At 34.4% G+C, this 23,847-nt stretch overlaps 2 protein-coding genes across 5 annotated transcripts; one reads left to right on the forward strand and one right to left on the reverse strand.

Moving 5' to 3' along the window:
- Positions 1 to 82: 82 nt before the first annotated feature.
- Positions 83 to 16,060, reverse strand: LOC101740106 (sodium/potassium/calcium exchanger 4). Of its 4 annotated transcripts, none has more exons than XM_062668947.1 (10): positions 15,724 to 16,060; positions 4,678 to 4,860; positions 3,741 to 3,928; positions 2,670 to 2,856; positions 2,463 to 2,525; positions 1,930 to 2,264; positions 1,688 to 1,850; positions 1,512 to 1,613; positions 1,316 to 1,437; positions 83 to 1,132 (listed from the first exon to the last, which is right to left on the reverse strand). In XM_062668947.1, exons 3-10 carry the CDS (start codon positions 3,918 to 3,920, stop codon positions 905 to 907), a joined length of 1,380 nt encoding a protein of 459 aa, XP_062524931.1. In that variant the 5' UTR covers positions 3,921 to 3,928; positions 4,678 to 4,860; positions 15,724 to 16,060; the 3' UTR covers positions 83 to 904. The 4 variants fall into 4 exon arrangements, with proteins under 4 accessions (XP_062524931.1, XP_004929870.2, XP_012549021.2 ...); XM_004929813.5 differs by lacking the exon at positions 15,724 to 16,060 and adding an exon at positions 9,978 to 10,395; XM_012693567.4 differs by lacking the exon at positions 15,724 to 16,060 and adding an exon at positions 9,612 to 10,210.
- Positions 13,964 to 23,482, forward strand: LOC101739975 (sodium/potassium/calcium exchanger 4). The gene is made up of 11 exons (XM_004929812.5): positions 13,964 to 14,580; positions 14,657 to 14,775; positions 15,207 to 15,309; positions 15,636 to 15,823; positions 17,856 to 18,003; positions 19,149 to 19,250; positions 19,682 to 19,792; positions 20,222 to 20,437; positions 21,140 to 21,241; positions 22,683 to 22,804; positions 23,015 to 23,482. Exons 1-11 carry the CDS (start codon positions 14,436 to 14,438, stop codon positions 23,225 to 23,227), a joined length of 1,569 nt encoding a protein of 522 aa, XP_004929869.1. The 5' UTR covers positions 13,964 to 14,435; the 3' UTR covers positions 23,228 to 23,482.
- Positions 23,483 to 23,847: the final 365 nt, after the last annotated feature.

Consider the following 23,847-nt stretch of genomic DNA (forward strand, 5'->3'; position numbering starts at 1 on the left):
CTTAGAAGATAGAGAATAAGAGACATGTATACTAGGAAGAAGGGAAGAGCCAAATGAAGAATTTGATGAATAAATTAATGACTTCGTTTGGTAAGATATATTTAACTAATAATCAAATAACATTATATCGTAAATTAACACATTTTTGTATTTACATTAAACTGCCGCTATTATTAAACAGAAAAACACTTCACAAATAAAGATCAGGACATCAGTACCAAAATGACAAAAAATGTCCTTTTTCAGAAATATAATAATTTGAAAATTTTGATATCGAACAATATTTGTTCGTTTGGTTCTAACGTCGAAAATTTACAATTAATATTAGGTTTCATTGAAGCGACAATATTTAATAATACTGTATATTTGTAAATAACAACAACCATGATATTATTGTACTTGAGCCAGGGCACTTTTCAGAAGTATCCAAGCTGTCATAGAATTTACTAGTGAAATAAGTAATGGAAAATGATGATTCTATTACTTTATTTATCGAGAATATATTCGGAATTGTACGTTTTATTTATTTTAAACTTACAATTAAAACTTCACAGCTCATTAAATCTAACAAAAAATTAAAGATTCAAATTGAGACTCGTAAAGTTAAGAAAAGTTATCTAAAGATAAATTAGCTTCACCAAACATAAATTATCCAGAACTTCTCACATTGTCCCTTAATTTATTAAATAAAAGTGCAATAAGTTAACTAATTTCTAGCGAACTTCGTTAAATTACACGAACTTACTTTAATTTTAGATTAAACAATACGTAATTAATTATAAAGAAACATGTTTAATGATAACATTCAAGAAACACATTCAGAACATTCAACGCACTTCAATATGTAACAATTTATAAGAGGTGATTGTACTTGTTTATGATGTATTATTAACAGTACACTAACTTAAGATTTCATATCCGCTCTTTTGCAAGTACGCACATTAACAGGGAAGAAAACATTAAGTTCGATTAGTGTTGCGAGAATTAAAAACATGGCGTACATAGCGAGACACGCCCGCCCCACTGCAGCATCTAACTTGAATTTGTTGAACCAAAATGTCAAATATAATAGTAGTAGCGTCGATAGCAGTGATATTGCAGAATATTCCAATCCCATTGAATTAATTTTAACCTGTTAAAATCAAAAAGAACAATAAGTATTATAAACTGTAACGATCACAATGAAAAACTTATTAAATTTCGCAGAGCAAGTCTAAAGGCAAACAAAGAATCGCAAAGTCATACATTCGCAAGGTATGGAAAAGTACACAAGGAATTCGCATACAGAAAAATAAGTTATAAAACAAAATCTGACCCAATAATGTCCTGGCTCGGCTGGAGTTAGCGATGCTTTTATAAGCCACGGTAAGCCAAGGCAAAGTAAAATATCAAATGTATTCGATCCTATTGAGTTACTGATTCCCATCGAACCATGCCCTGTCAAAAAACAATCAATTTTAGTTATCTTTTCTAAAACCCTTAGTTGTAGCTTGGTTTCTTGTAAATACTACCTTGCTTAGCTACTATAACGCTGGAAACAGCTTCGGGAACTGAAGTGCCAGCAGCAAGAAAAGTAATACCCATAACTGAATCTGGGATCATCAGCGTATCACCTAAAAATATACATGTTTAAAATATTCATTCAATATATGTAAATTTTTAACTTAAATGGCTTATTTTTTCTTACCTATTATTGTTATCATCCATGCAACTATATAAGACAGTGAACCGATCCAAACAATACACATAATGAAAGTAAGCGGAAACCAGTTTTTAAATCGTGGTTTCTCACAATCTGGAATTGTAAACAGGAACACCAAGTGAATGGGCCATGTTACAATTTTGGTTATCTGAAAGGAAAATAATTAAGCTTTATAAAAATTGGAATAAAATATTATTTGTGAAATATAGAAATCAAAATTAAAATACCTTAGCTAGGCAACTCTTGTTGCTAGGCCATTTCCACAATGAGTTCTCGGATCCATCTTCAACATCTTTATTATCTTCTGCAGTTGGCTGATATAAGTTTTCCTCTGGGCTAGCGATTTCCATTTCATTAGGCTTAGAATCCATGTCAATATTTACATTTTTATCTTTTCCTTCTTCACTGGCGGAAACTTTATCCGAAACATCGACACTTTCTAAAATCTTTTCTTTCGCATCTTGACGAAGGGGTGATGTTTTAATATTACCGTTATGTTGATGGCGTTGTTCTATAGGTACATCTATTTTTAGTATATGGGTCGATAACTTTAAATCTTTACCTGAAAATTCATAGATTAATATCGTTTTTATAAGTGTGTAATGATTATTTCACTATACTTCTCATGTTTTATCTAACTTATGAGATAATAAAATAAAGCTATGTGAGGTTTAAAAGAATCGTGTGAAATATCGAAACATCCAAACTAAATTTATCTATTCTAATGTGGCATAAAAATAAGTAATTAACGTATATTTACCATTTTCTGCATCTTGTTTCTCTTCATTATCTTTGAACATGTTTGATACCCATTTCCAGCTCCCTGTGAAATTTAAAACATTCATCTATTCCGATCCTTATTAGTAATATTGTTGTGTATACTAAAAGTCTTCGTCACTATTTTTTACCTTTAGCAAGGAAGATACGTAACGTCAATTAATAAATAACCTTTATTTCCGAAACTCACCTTTCGCAAAATTCTGTATAGGCTTGTCATAATACATTATGCAAATGTAAACCCCGTACAATGAAACTAGAAGAAATGCTTCATACCACTGAACATACTCATCGTGTATAATACAAATAAGTATTGAAACTGTAATCCCATAAGCCAGACAATCTCTAGTAAGAGGCCACCAGTCCAAAGGAACAACCTGAAAAGTTAAAAAATTAGAAAACTTTAAATTCTCAACTACCAATCATATTTTAGCTAGGTACTATTTTAATAAATTAAAACCATTGTTTTGCCTCATCCAAAGTATCGCCGAACAATTTGCCTCATATCTTGTACAAGAATACATCATGAATCAATTATAAATTTTTCTATGTTCAGCGAACTTAAATTTCAAAATGGATGACATTAGAATCGTTGCTATGACTTCATGCATATATTTTAATGGGTATCATAAAATATTATAAAATAAAAAACAATACGACTTTACACCCTTTAAAATTTTGTGAAACACTTTAAAGTAATCGTTCGTCCAATCCATCGTAGATAATAAACCGCTTGCGACAAAGTTCACAAGTCAATTAAACAATGACGAATACGTAAAAACCGCGCACAAACGCCTTTTGAATCGTGCCAAAAAGCGGACAACGTGCACTTAACGGACCAGTATTCGTGGCTAATACTGAATACACCCGAACGAACACTTTACATCCTGGTATTCGTGCGTATTGAGTTAATTCCGCGAGTATCTTAATGAGACATTACTATTAATCCTTGTAATGCGGCATGTATGCGTATTGTAGGCAAGAGTTAAGGCCTCGTGATGATTTTTAACATATATGTAACTGTTTTACTAATGATCATATTTATTATTATTCTTATTTGTTTATTGCTTATATGGTTGGACCAGCTCACAGCCCACCTGGTGTTAAGTGGTTACTGGAGCCCATAGCCATCTACAACGTAAATGCGCCACCCACCTTGAGATATAAGTTCTAAGGTCTCAAGTATAGCTACTAATACTAATGACTTTTATTAAAAACCTGAAAATAAAATTGATCTTCGAAGGACATCAGAAATACAAACCATTCCCGCACCAATACCACAACAAGCCGCCACAGCTAATATATTGAAGACAGCCGAACCCACTATGGTCCCCACTCCGATATCACCCTCCGTAATGAAGGTACCTATGACGTTCACGAATAATTCTGGTGCAGAAGTAGCTGCGGCCATGAAAGTCGCTCCAGCCACATCGTTTGTCATGTTAAGCGCTGAAACCAAATATTACAATTTAACGAAGGTATCTCATAGGGTTTATATAAGTAGTAATAAATTTACGAACAGTATTTTCATGCGTAATAACAACGAATGTGTAAAAGTATAGAATTCGAAATTTCGTCCTCCACGCGTAAAACCAGCCAACCAACCACCACCATGAATTATTTTTGGATCACCAACAATACTTAATTCCGGATACAATAATTCTGGGCCAATAATATTGTGCCAGGAAATGAGGATTCCAAAACGGACAGGTTATACTCAGTGAACAATATTAGCATAGAAAGTAAAGAATCAATCGACAAAATATAATAGTTTTCTCGAATGTGACAAAGATATCTCCTGGTTGATTAACAATAGTTAAATCTTTGCGATGCATATGGAAATTTGTTGAAATAAATATTAAGTATAAGTTGGCGTCCGTTCTATACTAAATTGACTTTTAACAGTTTTATTTTATCTAATATAATATGCTAAATTATTTGGATTGACGAACCTATCCAGAAAATTTAAATTGAAGAACTCAAGGAATTCAGTTTCTCTTTTTTATTTTATTTCTTGGTTAAAAATAATACGATAGAGCTTTTTCGAATAGTAATCAATCATTCCAAATTCAAGTCAGCCAGCTAACTAGAAAGTATTTCACGCCATTTACACAGAGCTCCTGCATAACCCGACCGATGTTTTTTTTTTTTTTGTAAATTGCATTATTTTCAGTATACCATATTTTAAGTAAACGTACCATGACAAATTTTTTCAACAGCAGGTACAAAGTATTTGTCGCAAACAACTGCAAGAGCTAAAAAAAGATAGATGGAGATGAGCGCGTGCAGTACGATAGCTCCGTGCTGTCGTTGCAGCTCCGTGAAGAGTCCAGCAGGGAAGTCATCGATAGCAGGCGGAGTGCAGTTCCGGATATAGCCATCTGTAGATTGCAATAAATAAATAACGTAATTAATTTGTTAGTTATCCCATTACAGTTAACGCATCAGTCTTGAGGCAACCCAAATCCAGCCATATCAGATTTCCATTCTGATTTAAGCCCCCAAAGCTTACTAATGACTTTATTTTATGTATTCAATAATTTCCAAGGCTCTGGATTGTTTTCTTTTTTCATTTCTTTTATATTGTGTAAATGTTTTATTGCTTTGTTTCCCTCATACATTTATTCTAAAAGTTTCCATAGAAAGTGAAATGTATGGATGTACACTTTTCTTATTTACGCGGGTTGAATATAACCTCTTTATTATATTTCATCTAAGCCTATTAGAAAGGCATATCCAACCCTAAGCCAATGTTATATTTTATTACAACCGTGACGGTTTTAAGATTACTGAAATATGCAAATCGTAAAAACTAAAAAGCTAGTAAAAATCTAATTTGGGCTAATATTGCTCAATAGTCTCTTTATCATAATAGGACAGCATGTAGATAACAGGACAGATTGTGCCATTTAACCCTTGTGTCAACTATAATTGAATTACTATTGATGCATTATTGATCATGTAATTGTAATAAGCGGCTGGCTACTAGGAGTATCTTGGTTTTAATAAGTCTTACCAACATCATTCAGCACACTTAAAATACAGCTTAGTTTATGTCTAAGAAGTGTGTAATTTGAAATATTCATCAGCATCATAATTCATGAGCAATAGAGTTATTATCATAAAGATGTAGAGTGCTAAGCTGACGTGCAATTTAAAGATGTCTTAACAAGACAATTGGTACTTCAATCCCTCCGTTATCACGAACACCGAAATGAAAATGACAAACGCATTCATTGGATGAGAAGCATTTCCTGTTCTATACACGCGAAAGAAGCATTGAGACACCCTTGCAATCTTTAAACTTGATTAAGTGGGACATGGCCTCTTCTATCATTCATAGAGAATGAGAACAAGGTTGAATGGTATCTAGAAGGATGTGAGGATCTACTGGCCGACAATGTTTGCCACGTGTGAAGCATACAGTTCTTTCATGCTTATTAATTCTGTTACAATGAGTGCGATGCATAAAAATAGTGAAATCTAAATTCTTCGTAGTGATCTTTAGGACGATCATAAGTACCGTCACTGTTTTACGGAACTGGTCCAAGACATCCTGTTTTAGAATGGCGATTACATAGGTTTTATTAAGCGTTTATGGGTTTACTAGTTGAGTAGTCATTGTCCTGTAAATTATACTGATACCTGAATTTTCCTTTTTTCTCGTGACAAATGTCAAAAGGGCAAAAGATTATCTGAATTTTTTTTTCTTTCGTATAAATCACTATTGAAATTACGTAAAATTGTTGCTGATTTTCTTTGGAAATTTTGTTTCTTTGTCTGGATCTTTCATAAGCTTTGTACTGACAATTACGAACGCAACGTAAAAGGAATCAATCAAATCGTTCAAGCCATTCTCGTATACTCCATCAAACATGTAGCAATTGTTTCTTATTGAAATACTCGTCTATTTATTGAAAATGTAGTATAGTAGTAGTATTTATATTATACGTTTTCCCTGTACCAGAAATTCCACACAGACAACAGTATGAAAACTCCATAAAAATTAGCTTTTGCTAACGTAACCATTTTTCGTCCGAATCGGGACGCATGACTGTTTTTAGTAGAATTTGACATCTAACTGGTACCTATACCAACCAGCTTACAATAATTGCCAGTCATTTTAGTGTGAATATAAAAAACACTATATGAAGCGATAATTTTTGGCAATGTGACGTTTTTAACCCGCTTCTACTCGTAGTAATTTGAACTGCGTCTATTAACGCAAAGGAATATTTATAAGTAATTTTCACTAACTTCAAGACGTCCGAACTTCACTGATAATACATAAAGCACATTGACTTAAAACCCAGCGTGGTTAGAATTAAAAAAAAAGAAAATTCGATTTGCTATTAAAGCAAGTGCTTTTTAGTTTTAAAATTATTTAATATAATAATGTCCCTAAAGAGATATTATCAATTATAAGTAAAAAAGAAAGCCCCCGGAAAACAAAAAAAAAATGGGTAGAACGCCATCCCGATTCATTACTAAATAAACTGTAATACTAATAAGCTCGAATCAAGAATTCATGAAAACTTCAGAAAATCCAATAACAACTTTATTTAATACAAGCTAATGGTCAAACCACTTATTTTCTTATAGGAGTCACAACATTTTAAAATAATTACTTTCTTTCAAAACAATTACAACAATTATGACTACTATACTTATTACATTACATGCATTTACGAAAAATTTAGCTTCGAAACTTCGGAAAAATAATAATTAATCCGATGACTAATGAACTGATCGAGAATATGTGGTAGCTTCAAGCATTGATTGGATAATTTTTTATGTAGGTTTTTAGTTGCTCGTAATTCGACTCTAATTAACCTTGGACACTTAAAAATTTTGAGCGAGCGTGAAGAGTTAATTCTATATCTTCGACGTATGCTTTGGAGTAAAAATATGGTGTTTTATTTCCTTGATAGCAATGACAACATATTTTTGTCGCAATATAAAACAAGTGCGAACACAAGCATCGAGCCTAAATTAATGAACCATAGTGATGATATTTCCATATAAATAACTATCTCAAATATTTACAATTGATAGGTACGAAAATATATATGAATTATCAAAAAATCCTCTAAAAATACACAACGTTGACAGGTAAACGAGTATGATTCTCTTTTAAAATCAATAGGGTTACGAAGGGCGTGGATACGCCTGTTTTATATAAATCTAATCCCGTATTGGATTCATCTCTTTTCAATATATACATTTATTATTTATACATGTGTATATAAAATGAAAATTGTAATTGTAAATTGTATTATACGTGAATATTATGATTTAGTTTTAAAAGTGCATTTTTGTAAATAGTTAGAATTACATACGGCTTTTGTAATGAGACATGTCGCTCTCGATCAACCGTCAGACTTCCTTTGGCACTTCTAAACCGACACCAGCAAATAGTAAAGTCAACAAGCCAATCATGGACAAATTGTCTCAAATGACCAGTGCACTGAGCTCTTTAACTGGATTAACTGAAATCGGTAAATATGATGTGTGTCGCCACCGGCGTTACTGTGGATTCTGATACACAAACTTTATTAGAAGTAATAAGTAGACATGTCAAATGTGCGTGTCATGTCTCGTTTAGACACTCGCATATCACCAAGTGCATTGTAGAGGAAATTGACAGACCAAAGAGGCAGGAAGTCCGTATTAACGTCATGTAAGACGTATTTCGATAAACTATTAGTAATTGAGAGAAAAAAAAATAAGAAATACATACGAAGCTATTTACTATATTGAGTTTTGAATAAAATCGCGTAATACAATTTACTGTGTTCCCAATACCAATTCTTTCATACAAAATTATAGTAGAAACGATTTGTGTAATTATTTTTGGATGTTTATAAATGTTTTGTGAATCATCAATACTTTTATTTTATTTAAATATTAAAACTTTGTACTGATGTGTACGGGTACGCCTCGAGCGTTATCTTAGAAAAATTCAAATACGCACGCTTAGTTTTCATAACGTTTATATATTTATTGCTCTTTATCTGTTGCCCTTTTTTTTTTTACTATTTATTACTAGATAGATATTTAAAGAATAAGGACAAACACAAGTAGATCAGATATGAATGATTTTGGACAGCGGTCGTGGCAGATCACGTGAAGATTACCGGCACTCAACCTTGCACGACAGCCCTGAGTCGACGGCGGCCAATTGATAATTTGCGCGAGGAGCGACCGGATGAGGCGCCGAGCCGGTGCTCATGCCTCCCCCTTCTAACTTTAGAAACGTCACTCTAACTGCGGCAAATGGATATACGAGTATCAGCAAAATTACCTAATCAAACCATACGCGAATGACAACATTGTTTCTTATTTATTAACTTGTTCCTAAGATCCTTTGCGGTGAGCAGCGGCTTGGCTCTGCCCCTGGCATTGCTGAAGTCCATGGGTGGCGTTAACCACTTACCATCAGGTGGGCCGTATGCTCGTCTGTCTACAAGGGCAATAAAAAAAAAAGATTCGGAACTCTACGGTGAAAACTTTTAATATTTCGTGACATTTTATGTGAGGTATCCTGAGAATCCCATTCACATACTATTTCATTTATTTTTTGCAGTTACTTTGAAACGGTATATTTATTTTGTTAGAAATTTAGACTAGTATTGTTCAGTTATTACAGATATTTATATGAACGGCAACCATATTATTAAAAAGGTTCACCCAGGGCTCTAATGGCTTTACCTAATTAGAAAATAAGAAAAAGAAACTAGATTTTTAGGGTATACATTATTAAAGGATGTACTGTACATAACAAATCGTATTCATTTGTAGAAGTTGTGGAAGGTCAGCACATGTTTCATTATTGCTAACAATAAACGTTTATGTGCTCTTAATAAAAGGTGCGGCTAACATTAGTTCGTAATTTCGTGAACTCATTACTCCTTGACACGGTTATATTCAAAAAGAGATACATACATAGAAGACCACACCCACGATAGTTTAATGATTAAGTATTACATGTTAAAAGAACTGTGTTCACTATAAATTATCTCTTAATTCACACCATAAAAATTTGGTTATACTGCAAATAAAACTTTCTTTAATATTCACTTGGAATGAATTAAATTGAATTTATCACAGAGATATGAAATTCTCATCGTACCTGAACTTTTATTAGCCATGGTGTAGAGCTGTTCAGTTGATTACTTACGAACCACATAAGCTACAAGCCGGTGTAAAGCACCATGACATCTAACCCACCACCGGGCAAGACACTGCGGATTCACACTTTCAAAGACGAGCACTCGTGTCGGGTCTACTGCTTTGCTCCACTACTTGGCTCACTCCCCAGTAGGGAGCGACCTAACCACTAACCGGGAATTGGACGCACTTCCGCCCCCTTCTCTATAACCTTGTCATGTACGGCTACGCACTCCTTACTTACAACTAAATAATAGTTGAACTCTTTGAAATTAAATAGAATCCAGTAATAAAACTTATCGATTAAATTAAAGGCAATACGCCATACCTCGTTCGGAGGTGTTCATATTTTGAAGTGGCGTTGTATGGAGCGCGACGCAGGCAACCGAGGACGTCGCCACTGGCGTCCGAATGCCACTAGTCACGATCAAATGAACATAATGGACCCGCCGGAGAGATCGTCAAAAGAAGAATACGGGGGCCAATTATTTATTTCCATACAATGAGCGTACGGCGCGCGACCGGCGCTCAGGCGCAGTGCAGAGACGCTCCCAAACCGAGCATCGTGGGCCACCCGCGCAATCCCACACACTGATTAGCTGCACATGTTTCTACATACACACGGAAATTGTATATTTAAATGCAATAAAAATCACCGGGGTCGTTGTCCTAATTGGATCGTATTACTGGTGGGTAATCGTATTTTAGATACATTTTAAATTTTAACTAATCTAGCAACTCTAAAATTTTCCTGTTCGGATTGCGCATCGTAATATTATGAAAATGTAGTGTACGTATCATATTTCTCAAGGAAGTTTTTATTTTGAGCGCCTATTCGAGGAATTCTTAGGTCAAAGAGTAATTCATAATACAGTGCCGCTAATTGATGGCTAATTAAAGCTATTAAAAATGTGAAGATTTTAACATGATTTGTCACAGAGCCTCATCATAATTGCCTCTATTAATTCTCTTTAAATGACAGTTTTTAAGTGTTATGAAATTATAAACTAAATAAACATTATTTCTAAATTTGTATCTATACATATAGTCTCTAACGAAAAACATGCGATGTAACACAGTCACAGGAAATTAATTTCAGTTTTAAGGCCCGAAGTAGAATAAAACTCTGATATTGCACAATCCATAACCAAAGTAAATGCATGTAAAAGGAAAAAACTTTGTTCCAATGAGTACAACAGATATGTCGTACCAACGAGCTATTAGTAAAGTAGGTGCGTTGGCATAATTGTCAATATTATTTCTGTAGCATGATTCTTATAGGTATATTTTATTAGGACTCATGCATATTATTAGAAACATGTCTTGTGTAAATCAGCCCTTATAAGCGATAAGGAGTGTTCATGATATAAGACACGTAGGCGACGCCGCGACGGTCACAGTTAGATACAAGTGCCTAAACAAATAATATCCGAAACTTGTAGTTTGGCCACAACCAATATAGTTGGACATGGAGTGTTTACTTATACCCATCCAATGCTGCCATATTTCGTATCATCGAACGCATTGAAACGATAAAAATTCTATTATGGAATTCTCCTAAAAAATGATCGATAGATCGACCATTTAATTTAGCAAAATAGATAGAATTTATTACAGAAACACTATGCAACTGTAGTTTTTTCATATTAAATACTTTCATTGTTCGTTGTCATGAATTAATATAAAATATTTACATACAATCTTATAGGGATATTAAAACACAAATTGCCAAATGTTTTATAAATTAGCTTTTTTGTATTTGTTTTCATTTTAGCAAGGATCGGTGGTTGTACGCTAACTGAAGCTCATAGACATCGCATTATGAATACCATCATCCATCTTAAGACTTGAGGTCTAAGACTTACCGGCTACCTAATTTATTGAACTCACAACGAAGTATACACAAACCAAAACATCAGATGGCGCTTTGAGTATAATACCGGACACTATAAAAATAGAGAGCCAAAGAATTCCATCGACCGAACCTATAAGTGTAATTATCACAAATTTAAGTTCAAATTATATTTTAGTGTGGAATTTCATTTATAAATTTTTCCATTCCTAATCCATGAAACCTAATCTTTCATTTTGGTGTTAGTTGTTACCCAATAACAATATTTCTGAATAAATAAAAACGTTCTAAGCAATATGAATACTGTTTTAAAAACGTATGAATACAATAGGTTTTAGGAAAATTATAGTTACGTGTCGCTTAATAAAATATTATCTTCGTACAAGTAAACTACCACTTCTAACTTCGTACAATATACATTTAATTTATCAACACTATTTATAATTGATAACCATGTTCCACATGTTGTATATACTCCGTAAACGGAATTCAGCAAATAGTGGAAAGTTTCTTGACCACTTAAATCCCTGTAATCTTTAGATTAACGATTTAGTGGAATTTTTTATTCGTTCACAGCTACTTCGAATGAAACTGTTATTGAGGTATTAAACATGATTTGTTTACGTTTTTTTTTCTTTATTACGTTGCCTTGAAAAAGTATTAAAATTTGAGGATATCTAAATTATATTCCTATCATTGTCCCAATTCACTAATACTTCGATAGAAGCACGTGCCAAAATTTACGATAAAAGCTCGTAAATTATTCGCGTCACCCTTATCACTTTTAACGGCATAGTATTAAAAATGTAAATAACTTATTGGCTTCATTTTGCGTATTTGAATAATTGTTGTTTTGTATTACTGAAACTGATAACATAATTATTAAAAATGTTGTAATTTAGCCACGAATAAGCTTGTGTGACTAATTTTTTAATAGTTGTGACCGCGACTTCGTTCGTATGACGTGTATGCCCATTCCATGAGAATTTTTATTTTAACTGTCTTAGTAAAAGTAAATGTTAATATATAGAGAGGCTAAACAATAATTTTTATTTTATTTTATTGCTTAGATGGGTGGACGAGCTCACAGCCCACCTGGTGATAAGTGGTTACTGGAGCCCATAGACATTTACAACGTAAATGCGCCACCCACCTTGAGATATAAGTTCTAAGGTGTTAGTATAGTTACAACGGCTGCCCCACCCTTCAAGCCGAAACGCATTACTGCTTCACGGCAGAAATAGGCGGGGTGGTGGTGGCATCTACTCGTGCGGACTCACAAGAGGTCCTACCACCAGAAAAAAATATTTATGTATCAATCAATATCATTGTGTACAGAGGTATTCCTTATAAACAATGTTATTAGAATTACTTTTCTGATGGCATGGCTCATCACATTAACGCTATAAAAACGGGCGGCGTTGCGTATTTGGAATTTTTGTTGAACATATTTTTTTTTCTGAATAAAAACCTCAATATGGGCCCTTTTTCGCGGCTTCATCAATATATTGGTAAATTTTATTGTTCTAATAGATGTCTAGTTTAGTATTTAAATGTATAGTAATTTCATGTTCCCACATGATGTTTATGCAAATCAGTTTTGACTTTTTTTCTAGAAATTAAGATAAATCACGAAGTTAAAAGCATCCTAAATTTCATCAAAATCTATCGCTATCGTATTTTTGGTTGATGCGTCAAGAGACGGACAAGCAGTAGCAAAGATATTGAAAGCATATTTTATGCATTCAAGCTTTATTAGTTTCATTAAGATTTATAATATAGTGTAAATGAGTCGTCTATTATCAAAGGTGGCAATCTGTGCATTTGGACAAGAAAATGTTATTGATATGTCAATATAGATTGATTTGAATATAATCGTCTCCTTCAAAGAATACGGTTCAAAACCTGCATTAAATAAAGGTTAATACTTAACCTGTTATTTATCTAAGATGTCGTTCAGAACAGTTTTGTGACTGCCAATGGAATACAAAGTCAATAATTCGTTTTTCTGATTTACCAATAATTGTCCAAAAGTCACATTGCCGGCTTTGATAATAGTCGACTCAAATATAGAATATAAATAAACATGAACGATGGGTAACTTAATATTGAGCAGTAGACATTACTGGATCGAGCTACATAGCTGCTTCCGTTGCTAATGGAAATTTCCGAAGATGCGCTAGAGATTTTCTTACGTTACTCAAAGATATATATGATTGGATGGAGCACCGCATCGTCTTTTTCGTTCATTTTTCAATTAATAATATTTTAATTATTTTTCTAACGTACATATGTAGATACAAATCAACCGAAATGATGAGGATAATAATTTAAATACCATCGATCCAGCCTTTTACGAGTTTAATACAAGCACGTCTACAAAAGAATGGTGTATTAATTATTAAGATATCAAAATTAACAACACAATTATTAAATCTTAGCGTCCGAAAATACAACGCACTTGCTGTGAAAATATCGTCGGTTATGCGTGCACATACTGTGTAATAATACATATGAAAATTGTTTTTAACATATAAAGATTACCTGCAGATAAGGTGAAGGTATCAATTCTTGAGCTACTGGGAAGATCAAAAAGACTATTTTATTTACACAACGATTACAAATCGATAACACTGTTATCAATGTGTAACTAAATGCAGCAATAATAATATTTATTGACAATTATTTATTTTCATTAAGGGTCGCAAGGAGCAATCTCCCGTAGTGGCTTTCAAACTTTGAACACATTAACACGTCCATGCTAACACATGTGTATCATTTAAGAAAAGTGGTACTAATGCTTTTGTATTGCAAGCAGAGCAAATTATACGACTTTTTTATTTGATATTCGCTAAAAAATAAAAAAAAATAAAAATTGTTTAGATTTTTTTTTTATCTATCTAGTCAAAGTTTGTGGTTCTTAATTTATATTAAATGGCAAAAATGCTCATAAGGACTAGACAATATGAACGTAAACATAGAGTTGCGACAATAGTGCGTGTGGTTTTGTTTTTCGGCATCCCTATTGTTTATATGGTGGCAAAATCTATTGCAAGCAATCAAGTTATCGTTTTTGATGGTAAGGAAACTCTACAACAAACGATTGTATGTATTACCAAAAAAAGTCAGCAGTCAATACTGTGTTTTTGTTACAGAACCTGAGGCGTTTTCGTCGCGGCATCTTCTGGGCATCGTAGAGATTGAAAGGAACTGCACTCCAGCAGCTATCCTTGAGTTTCCATCTGACGGCTTGACACGTTTCCAAAGGCAACATGTAAGCATTGTAAAAGACATTATGAACTTTCAAACAAACTGCAAATACAGAGTAAAGGCACTGTATTTTGTCGATATTTAACCAGAAATTGTGCAATTTGTTTTAAACAATTTTTATTTTCGATACTATTTCGGGTTACGCCCTGACTGAGTAATGTCACGACAATTTGTGAAAAATCGGAATTAAATAATTGTGGTAGCTTATTTTGTATTTAGCACTATCAAAAATCAGCTAAAGCGCGATATAAATAAGATGACCAGGAGCCTCGCGAAAATGAGCGCGTGCGAATATTTTATGATTTTAATTGTATCAATTTATTAAGAATCAGAATTGGTATCGTCAGTAATTTTGAATGATTCACCTTCTTAGTATCAAAAACTATTAGGTCGTGTGGAGTATAATGAAAATTATTACGACTGTTTTTTTTACAGGGCTTCATACTGTTACACTGTTTTCTAGCTTTGTACTGTTTTCTACTGCTCGGTAGTGTTTGCGAAGATTATTTCGTACCGGCCATTGAAATTATTTGCGAGCGTAAGTTAAATAAATTATTTTCCATCTTAGAAAAATACTCATAAATGATAAGCTTGAATAATAAATAATAAGGATTGCGCGCCATGTGCACGCTATTCAACCAGCGAGTCGTATTTTGTATTCCCATCCTGATGTTTTAAATTATAATCTCTCATTCACTAGCAATGGTTCTAAATATTTTTGGGATAAAATAGAATAGCAGTGATCATTCACCTAGCTCTGTGGTCGTGAGCCTTCGAAGTTAATAAAAAAATAAAAACAAGCTCAATAGCCGTATAATACAACAGTAAGTACCTACCTACAGCTGCAATAACATCACCTTACAGGTTTAAACATAGCTTCGGATATCGCAGGCGCAACTTTCATGGCAGCAGCCAGTTCAAGCCCAGAGTTGTTCATTAATTGCGTGGGTACCTTCGTCACTGAAGGAGATCTGGGCGTTGGTGCTGTGGTTGGGTCTGCAGTTTTCAATGTCTTAGCAGTTCCGGCATGCTGCGCGCTTTTCGCTGGGGCAGTAAGTTCCATACTATATCTACAACATAAACAATAGTCCTGTTTTTATGAATTCAGCACATTTCAAACATAGTGGTTGCACAGATCACACAGATTTTCATATACATATATGTATATATTAGATTTCAGATATGCTCGTAAAAAAGTTAAGGAAAATGCAAATGAAATGTCAGTCCTTCGTCAGTGTGATAAAGATGATTTGGCGCATACAAAATGACGCGCAGTAAATTGTAGTAATTCATTCTACGAATTGTGTGATAGTGATAAGAAAAAGACGAGATTTTCAAACATAATCGTATTGCAATAAAGATATAATATAATAAACCTTAATCCACAGCAACGGAGAAATAGATAAGAGTTCAATTCTTATTTATTTTATGTTGAGATGTATTTCAAATATCGGATCTAAAAGAAGAAAAACTATTTTTTTGTAAGTGACTTCACCTAAAAACGAAGGCTTCGTGTGGCTGCTGCCCTACCATTTATCCTAAAACTCTTAATTACTTCAGGGCAAAAATTAGCAGATTATTTTATATACCCCCACCCCACCTCGCATGCTAATGATATGCACCGTCACTAGTAATTATGAGTTTTTTTTTAAATTACCGTTTTCAATTATATCACACGATATTAGTCTTTCAACGTGGAAGTCAACCGTAAACAAACACGTATTAGGAAAGTATTGTTTCTCAATTCGCTTCTTCCGCTTCGCTTCAGGTGATCCATTCGCTGTTTCGCTTCGAGTAGTTCCGATTACTGATTAACTGCGTACCATCTCTTCGACGCTTTTATAGTCGAAACGACATCCCTAGAAGCGTCGAGAACGTTTCTCACAAGTCGAGTACCTTCGATGTGTGTTTCCGCTATTTGACAATAGGTGGCGTTGTACTTCTCGAGCGTTCTCGAGGCTATTCGATGTTCGTTAGGCTATTCGGCGATAGATGGCACAACTCTTACCGGCGTAGAAGTATTTACGTCAGCAAACTAACACCTGTCTTCACGATTGAAGCCCCACATCTCTGGTTACGAATAGAGTGGACGTCTTATCTATTAGGTCACACGGATACTTCAGTTTAAGTAATAAAGTAACAATAACAAGGTAGGCCGATTTCAGGCTTACCAAATTCTACTACTGATATGGAGGAATGATAAAATATATTTATTTTATTAAATCGTTGCTTTTTTTATCAATGCTTTAATAAATATTTAATCTCATTTTTATTACCGTATATTATAATCGGTACTGAGTGTTTATCGAAGTACATAGTTCGGAATGTGCCATTTTTGAATAATACTATCCCTTCCGGTTTCTGTGTGAAACAATAAGTTCCAGTTTGGAGACCAGAACGATCAGTGTGGTTCTAGTAACATGACAAGTTAAACCTGGTCAAATAAAAAACCTTAATACAAGATGTAAGCAACCTCCTTAAAGACCGTTAACTGCACTACATCTTGACTGTGTACCCGTATTGCCGATGTCCACGAGCAATAGTAAACATTTACGATCAGAGGCATCCAAAGCTTTTATAGCCATAAGAATTTTAAATATATTATATGAATTTTGAATAAGGAAATTGTGTTGAATGTTTGAAAACATAACGCGTCACTACCGTACGTTGTGATTGCAATACTCAATCGCCAACAGGTGGAGTCGCAAACACGTTTTTATTAGCTTGACCTGTATTTATGTGACGGAATCTTACAGCGTAATTTTAACTAACACCAAGACGTCTGATTAAATCGAAATTTTTCACACATACCAACCACCGCAAATAAAGATAAATTTTAGTTCCACATGCTGTGTTTTGTTAATTAAACTTTATTTAGTTTTAATAAATACATATGCATATCTTCTGTTCAACAATTTTATGTCTTCCTTCGATTATCAGGTGCATCTCAATTATATAATTCGATCATTTTCCTGTAGCCATTCACAAGTTACCGTGTCCTCAAAAATGACCAATTAGTAATATGGCTTTGTAATAATTGACTTTGTAATAAAAAATGAAGAAATTTCGACTTTTGTGTTACAGGTAATAGAATTGGACTGGTGGTCAGTCACCAGGGATTGCATGATGTACGCAGTTGCCGTGGTCGCCCTTATCTTGACTCTCCTCGATGACAAAATATACTGGCACGAAGCTCTGCTTCTCGTACTTATGTACACATTTTATATATTAGGTATGTTCGTATTGCTTTATTTCTCTATACTAATAACAAACTAAGTTATAAACTAGCATTTGGTGTTGAAGTGTCCGTCAAAAGTGGGTAAAATTGTGCGCTCACCAACTTATCCAAGTGTAAGTTAGTGTACTCATTACGTGTTTAAGCACAAATTTAATAATAAAGGAATAAGATCGTGTAAAATTAGTCTAGCCCGTAAAATATATAAATTTCATAATTGTATTAAAATCACGCTTGTTCAGATACTGTTTTCCTGTCTATATCTGTCTGATTTAAGGCGCGCGATTGCCGTTCTAAAACAAAATTGTAACTACGAATTCTTATCTTAAGGTACTTACGCTTACAAATAACACATTGTAATATCTATTAGTCTTTTAAGGTAGAAAGTAGATGCTTACAAAAGTCTAATAGGTTATGATATAACTGATAAAACTAATAAATAATTTATCTAATAAGAACTATCGTGGACAGTATTAGTTAAACTTAGCAACTTAGCGCTAACTTAATTTGTTATATGAGAACGTTCGATGCACTAAATGAACTAGTTATTTTATAATACAATGTATAAATATTTATAAAGTAATCGCAATGATGGCTGGATAGTGCCTACATGCATGCTCGTACAGGCTTCTCTAAACAGGTAGATAACGCTCGGCGGACTGTGGTAGTCGCACAGATGGACTGTGGTAGACTTTAAAAATACGATACGATTTTAGAATTTTATTATAGTTATTTATGTGTATTTTTGCAAACATTTAACAAATATACGTTTTTTTTTTTAATTTTTTTTTACTAAACAATGTTAATATTTTTTTTAAATAATGCATAAAAGATACATTAAATCAATAAAGAAAACGTTACACACACTACATATGTATTTGATGCACACACTGCATACTGTTTATTGTCAAACTTTTGTTCTTGACGCCTGTTGTCAAATTGAGAATAGATTAAATATTGTTTGTCTTTGTTAATATTTTTTATAGTGTAGTCTTGGCGAAATTTGTGATTGTAGAAGTATAAAATACAATCATAATAGTGTACAAACTTACAATTCCAATTAATTATAATCGAATTTCGACTACTGCGGGACCTCTAGTTTGAGGAAGACTACTAACACTGATTCGAACAATTGATTTTAGCAATGGTTTTCAACAATCGACTGGGTTCAGTGGTCAAGAGAGGCTGTTGTTTTTTCAAAAAGTCCAAAACATACACTGAAGTCACACCACTACTCATCAAAGGTAAGTTCAACTTTCAAATATATTAGAAAACCGTAATAGGTAAACCTATACAAGTTACGCATAATGAAGAAAACGTTGCGAAAGTGTATATCTATTTATATTTAGAAAGAAATATACTTAATCTTAAATATTGATTGTCTAATATATAGAATAAATAATGGTCTCTAGACGCGTTTACAACCGAAAAATCTTATAGCATAATTATTATTAATACCTTACAAATAGTACCATTAGGTTTCGGAATAGTCATAAACTTACGTATTGAAAATTATAAGAAAGAGTTTACTAAACTGATGGGAAGTTGGTTAGGCCTTTTTGGTTTTTTTTTGTCTTATTTGTTAGTTCACGAGCCGTACATTTTTCAATAAAATACTTAACTTGATAGTGTCTTACCATACTTTATAAATCATTAATACTTTTTCTTTTTACAGAAAAAATCAACCCTTTAGATGCATCACAACGTATGACGCCCCGTTCTGTTCAAAACGGTGACCTGGAGCGAGGAATAGAAATGACGAGAAGACACGATTCTACGGGATCAGGTATTACCCATTCATTATTTGTTGTCGTGTTCAAGGTGCTAAGGCCCCCAGATGAGGCAGAAAGGTCTTCATTAGTATTTCGCCACGGCGATCGGTCTTGGGCCACGCGCTTTACTTCGGGCCAGATTAGACTAATTACCTTCATCTCGAGACGTTCATTCTTTCATTCGGCATCTCATCATTATTCATGTTCATTATGTCTAGACATTATTGGTAATTAGCAATACTGCCATGCCAACTTTAGATAAAGGTTGATAATGATGATGATAAAATAAAAAAGTTCGAACCAAAACTATTTGCTTCTATGAATGAATGAATGAAAATATATGATTTTTGGCGCGAACCATCCGGCTGATCCTGGAATGATATTCTGCTAACGAGGTTTGAATAAAGTCCGTAGTTTCCTTAATTTGAAAATTCCCTTTTCAGATATAAGCACTAGCTCAGTTTGGTCTTTTCCTGGCGATAAGATATCATTTTGGAAGAAATTATTCTGGGTACTGACATGGCCGATTCGACTTATCCTTTGGGCTACAATACCCGACTGCAGGCATCGACACAGCATTTATCCTCTAACCTTCATCATGTGTATTACGTGGATAGGCAGTGTGTCTTACCTAGTCGCTTGGATAATTACTGTTGTTGGTAAGTTTTCTATTTAGAAATCTAAAGCTAATTTTCTTTTTATATTATAAAATGTAAATTAAGTTAACTTATTGAGAATTTGACTGCCATACTTCAAATCTCACCATCTACATCTTACATCGGAACCGAGTCCGATGACCGAGAAAACCCGTGGTCATGGAGGCGTGCCAACGCGACAGGGTAAAATTCCTGGGGCCCGCGGTTTGCTGCCAACACCTTGCAGATCGTCAGGTCCCACATATCCTGCGCGCCCCCTAGGCGCGGCGACCTCGTAGGAGGTTCGGCCCCAGGCCCGAAAAAAAAAAGGGTGGCGGGAAGTCATACGTTCAACGCGAAAATCATTATCTTGTCCCCAGCCGACATAGAGTGATTTGTCTCATCCGAGGCTTGAGCCTGATCAACAGCTCGCCTCTGAAGGTGAGTTGTTGATCGATAGGAGTTTTAATTGGTTCAACAGCACCACATCCTGCCTTCCGGCGAAAGTGCGGTGATATATTCAGAAAAATCAGAATAGCATCCACGATGAAGAAAATTTTCTTCTTCTTCGTCGCTTCCTCATTACTGAGGATCGTGACCAACTTGCTCTAGTTTTTGCAGCTTTCTCCAATGTTGCCTGCATTCGACCTGCTTAATGAAGAAATAAGGTCGTATAAAACATACAAACCATAATAATCCATAGTTTATTTTTATTTTTTTATTCAGGCGACACTCTGAACGTTCCCGACAGTATAACAGGACTTACGATTCTCGCAGCTGGTACAAGTCTCCCTGAAGCAGTTTCAAGCGTTCTCGTTACTAAACAAGGTTATTATTTTAAACAAACTTTTATGACATAGGTTCATAGCATATAGAGATAATGCAGCATGATTGCTACCTTGAAAGACAAGGTAAAAGTCCAAGTGCTCTTACTGGTAGTAGGACCTCTTGTGAGTCCGCACGGGTAGGTACCACCACCCTGCCTATTTCTGTCGTGAAGCAGTAATGCGTTTCGGTTTGAAGGGCGGGGCAGCCGTTGTAACTATATTGAGACCTTAGAACTTATATCTCAAGGCGGGTGGCGCATTTACGTCATAGATGTCTATGGGCTCCAGTAACCACTTAACACCAGGTGGGTTCTGAGCTCATTCCCCCTATCTAAGAAGCAAAAAAAAACCGAAATATTCATGAGCCACCTAGTACTTGACCGCTACAGGAGTCCAAAGTTTTGCACAGAGGAGGGAACATCGTAGACAGTCGCTAACTTGTTATTTCAATCTATTCAAGGGAGCTACTTAAATCACTACTAATTGATTATCTTATAATGACTCAAACTGCTGGATAGTGGTAGCGGATTGGGGTAATAGCTGTGAAATGTCAGAGAAAATGACGATCTACTATGTGCACTACTGATGCAACTATTACACCCTAACCAGAGTAACCTAATAAAACTGTAAAAGGGTTTCATATCCGTAACACGAACGCTATTATTTATTACAATCTATATACTACTGAATAGTTTAAAGCACGAAGATAGTTCTCAAATATATGGGTAAATCAAAATAAAATGAAAAATTAATTATTCAAGTAAAATCTTATCTTCGATTCGGAATACAATTTCATCACTTAAAAGAAACGACAAGGAGCTCTGGATTTGTTCTTTTTTTAATAAATGTGAATTATACAGGAAATTCACAACATATTATTCAATTAGTGCATATTATAAAATCGAAATTAAATACATATAAAATTTCAAACAGGATAAGTAGGGTATTTTTTCTACTTATTCGTTGGAAGCTTAAGGGATCATTCCAGCTACGCGCGGACGGGCTCCACCTGAGAGATTTTGCTAACACTAGCAAGAGCAGTGCTACACAAAATCTATCGCCTGTTTGGAATCACGACCCACTGAGAGGCCCCGGTGAGAAACTCAGTGGGTTATGTCTATGAGTAAGTGCGCTCGTCAAACTCTTGGACCGGTGCTTGACGACCTTAGCGGAGGTCACGATAAGAGTGTGTTATAATGTCGCGCCGCTTTGTCGAAGTAGAGGTAGGACTGTGCTACCAGCCAAAGCGATATTCACAATATGACTTTGAATCAATGCTTAAGACCAGGTGAGATGAAATATTGGACCAAGAAAGTTATAATAAAGGCAGAAAGGTTGTGTGAGAAGAAATTCAATGAACACACTTTTTAGATTTTAAGCTGTAGGTAACCAGCAAAAATTCGTCAGCAAACAATATTAATAACAATTCATTTGATTTCTAGGGCACGGCACAATGGGTATAAGCAACTCAATTGGATCCAACACATTCGACATATTACTGTGCTTAGGACTGCCATGGCTAGTGAAGTCATTGTTTTATCCAAGCACTCCAGAAAACCATTGGGTAACTGACTTATACTTTATACGTATCAATAATGGGTAGGGCTATCAAAAATCGATATTAATCGACACAAGATTTTTCAGAGGCTTTCACTTTTGAAGGACTCATGAAGAAATAACTTGCTAAAAACTTAAAAGCATCATGATTCATTTAGCGTCGGATATTATTATCGCATATGATTAAATATTTATTTTATTTTATTTTATTTTACAGGTTACAATAAATTCTAGCGGTCTGTCCTACAGTGTAATCTCACTTCTATCGACTTTATTCGCGCTGTACGGATGTCTTTCACTCAACAAGTTTCAATTAGATTGGAAGGTTGGCATTACATGCAGCGTTGTATATGCCGGTTTCTTAACTTTGGCTGCTTTGATTGAGCTCAATGTGTTTTTTGTTGTCAATCTACCTGTTTGCCCACATTAATATCAATTTTTTTTATTTAAGACTGCATTTTGTATTAAATCGACTGAGATAACAAAAAAAAATGACAGCAATGTGTAGATTGTTATTGATTAATAAATTGATTCTGTAGAAAACTATTTTTTTTTAAAAGAACTGATCATAAGACTACATGTTTTATTAAAGTGATCGATTTAAGATTTAAACTTATAAATAGCGATAAAAAATTAGCATATACCATTTGTGATTAGTACTTAATAAATATTTAATCTCTTTTAATAACTTTTGTTTAATTTTCACTATCTAATTTGCAACATCCTGTATATCACTTTTTCTGGTGAGAGTTTCAATAGTAATTTGGTCGACTGTGCGTCGATGCCTGGGCTGCAACTTTGATAGTCGAACCCACTAAGTAATCCCTTCGTCGCTGGTACACTTAAAAGCCTAATGCACACGAAAAAGGTGTAAGGCTAGCGCGTGTTCTATTGTGAGTCTTGTCACCTCCAGCGCACAGGACGCCATGATGACGGACCTCGACTCTCTCGTTCGAGGGTCTCTGGATGCCAAGTTTTTTCAAATGCTCTGCCGTCCTTGTTTGTATGCGTCTCAGACTGCGCTCGCATTGAAAAAATGTATTTGTAATC

This window comes from Bombyx mori, chromosome 1 (assembly GCF_030269925.1).
Source record: "Bombyx mori chromosome 1, ASM3026992v2".
In the NCBI taxonomy this organism is placed as follows: Eukaryota; Metazoa; Arthropoda; class Insecta; order Lepidoptera; family Bombycidae; genus Bombyx; species Bombyx mori.